General features: G+C 53.4%; 1 protein-coding gene across 1 annotated transcript in view; it reads right to left on the reverse strand.

The window, feature by feature from the left end:
- FAM151A (family with sequence similarity 151 member A) overlaps positions 1–822 on the reverse strand; it is a 13,839-nt gene extending 13,017 nt beyond the window's left edge. Inside the window, exon 1 of the mRNA XM_006919240.3 lies at positions 699–822. Coding sequence (XP_006919302.1) covers positions 699–822 — 124 coding nt within the window. The remainder of the gene's footprint in view (positions 1–698) is intronic.

The raw sequence follows: 822 nt of genomic DNA on the forward strand, positions 1-822 counted from the left end.
AGGGCAAGATTGGAAAAGAGGGCTGTGATCAGGTTGTAAACGGCCTTGAACATCAGCAAAGGAGTTAGGCATGTGCTGAGGGCAGCAAGTCAGTTCAGTGTTTAGAAAGATCTCCCTGGTGGCAGATAGACTTAGTGGAAAGAGAAAGGCCACAGCAGGGGTTCAGGAGTCCAGAAGGCCGAGAAGGCAGGGCAGCAGCAGATGGAGGGTAGAGGACAGAAGGCAGAAGCCTCAAAGTACAGGGCCTGAGGAGACAGGCCTGAGGCAGAAAGACAAATGGAGGCTGCTCCCAGATTTCTGTGTGAATGGAGAGGAACAAGGATGAGCAGGTATTGGGGGGAGAGGTTGAGTTTGGCTCAGCCTGCTGTTTGAGATGCCCATGTAACCTCCTAGAAGAAATGTCTGTCTGGGGGCACAGGAGGGAGGTCAGGGCTGAAGACCAAGGTTTGGTGTGGTCTTCAGACACTGGAAGCCTGGAGAAGAAAAGGAAAGAGGGCTAAATGGGACTTTCTGCTGGGGAGAAGTCTTAGAGGGGTTGGTAATGGAAGAGGCGAATGGAGGTGTGGGTGGGGGTGAGTCTTGGTGGGGATATGAGATGAGAGAGGAAGCCATCAGTGCTGTCCATGGGGATAGAGCCTTGGTGGGGACAAGGAGTGATGGGAAAAGCCAACCCGATGGCATAGTGGGGAGGCCCCTACCTGGCTGGGTGACCTTCCACAGCGTGAAGAGCAGGATGAATCCGATGGCAGACATCAGAAGCGCACTGGTAACACCGGCAATAGCCCATATTTTCCAATTTTTGGAGCACTCCCTGAACGCCAT

The sequence above is a fragment of the Pteropus alecto genome, unplaced genomic scaffold (assembly GCF_000325575.1).
Source record: "Pteropus alecto unplaced genomic scaffold, ASM32557v1 scaffold25, whole genome shotgun sequence".
NCBI lineage: Eukaryota > Metazoa > Chordata > Mammalia > Chiroptera > Pteropodidae > Pteropus > Pteropus alecto.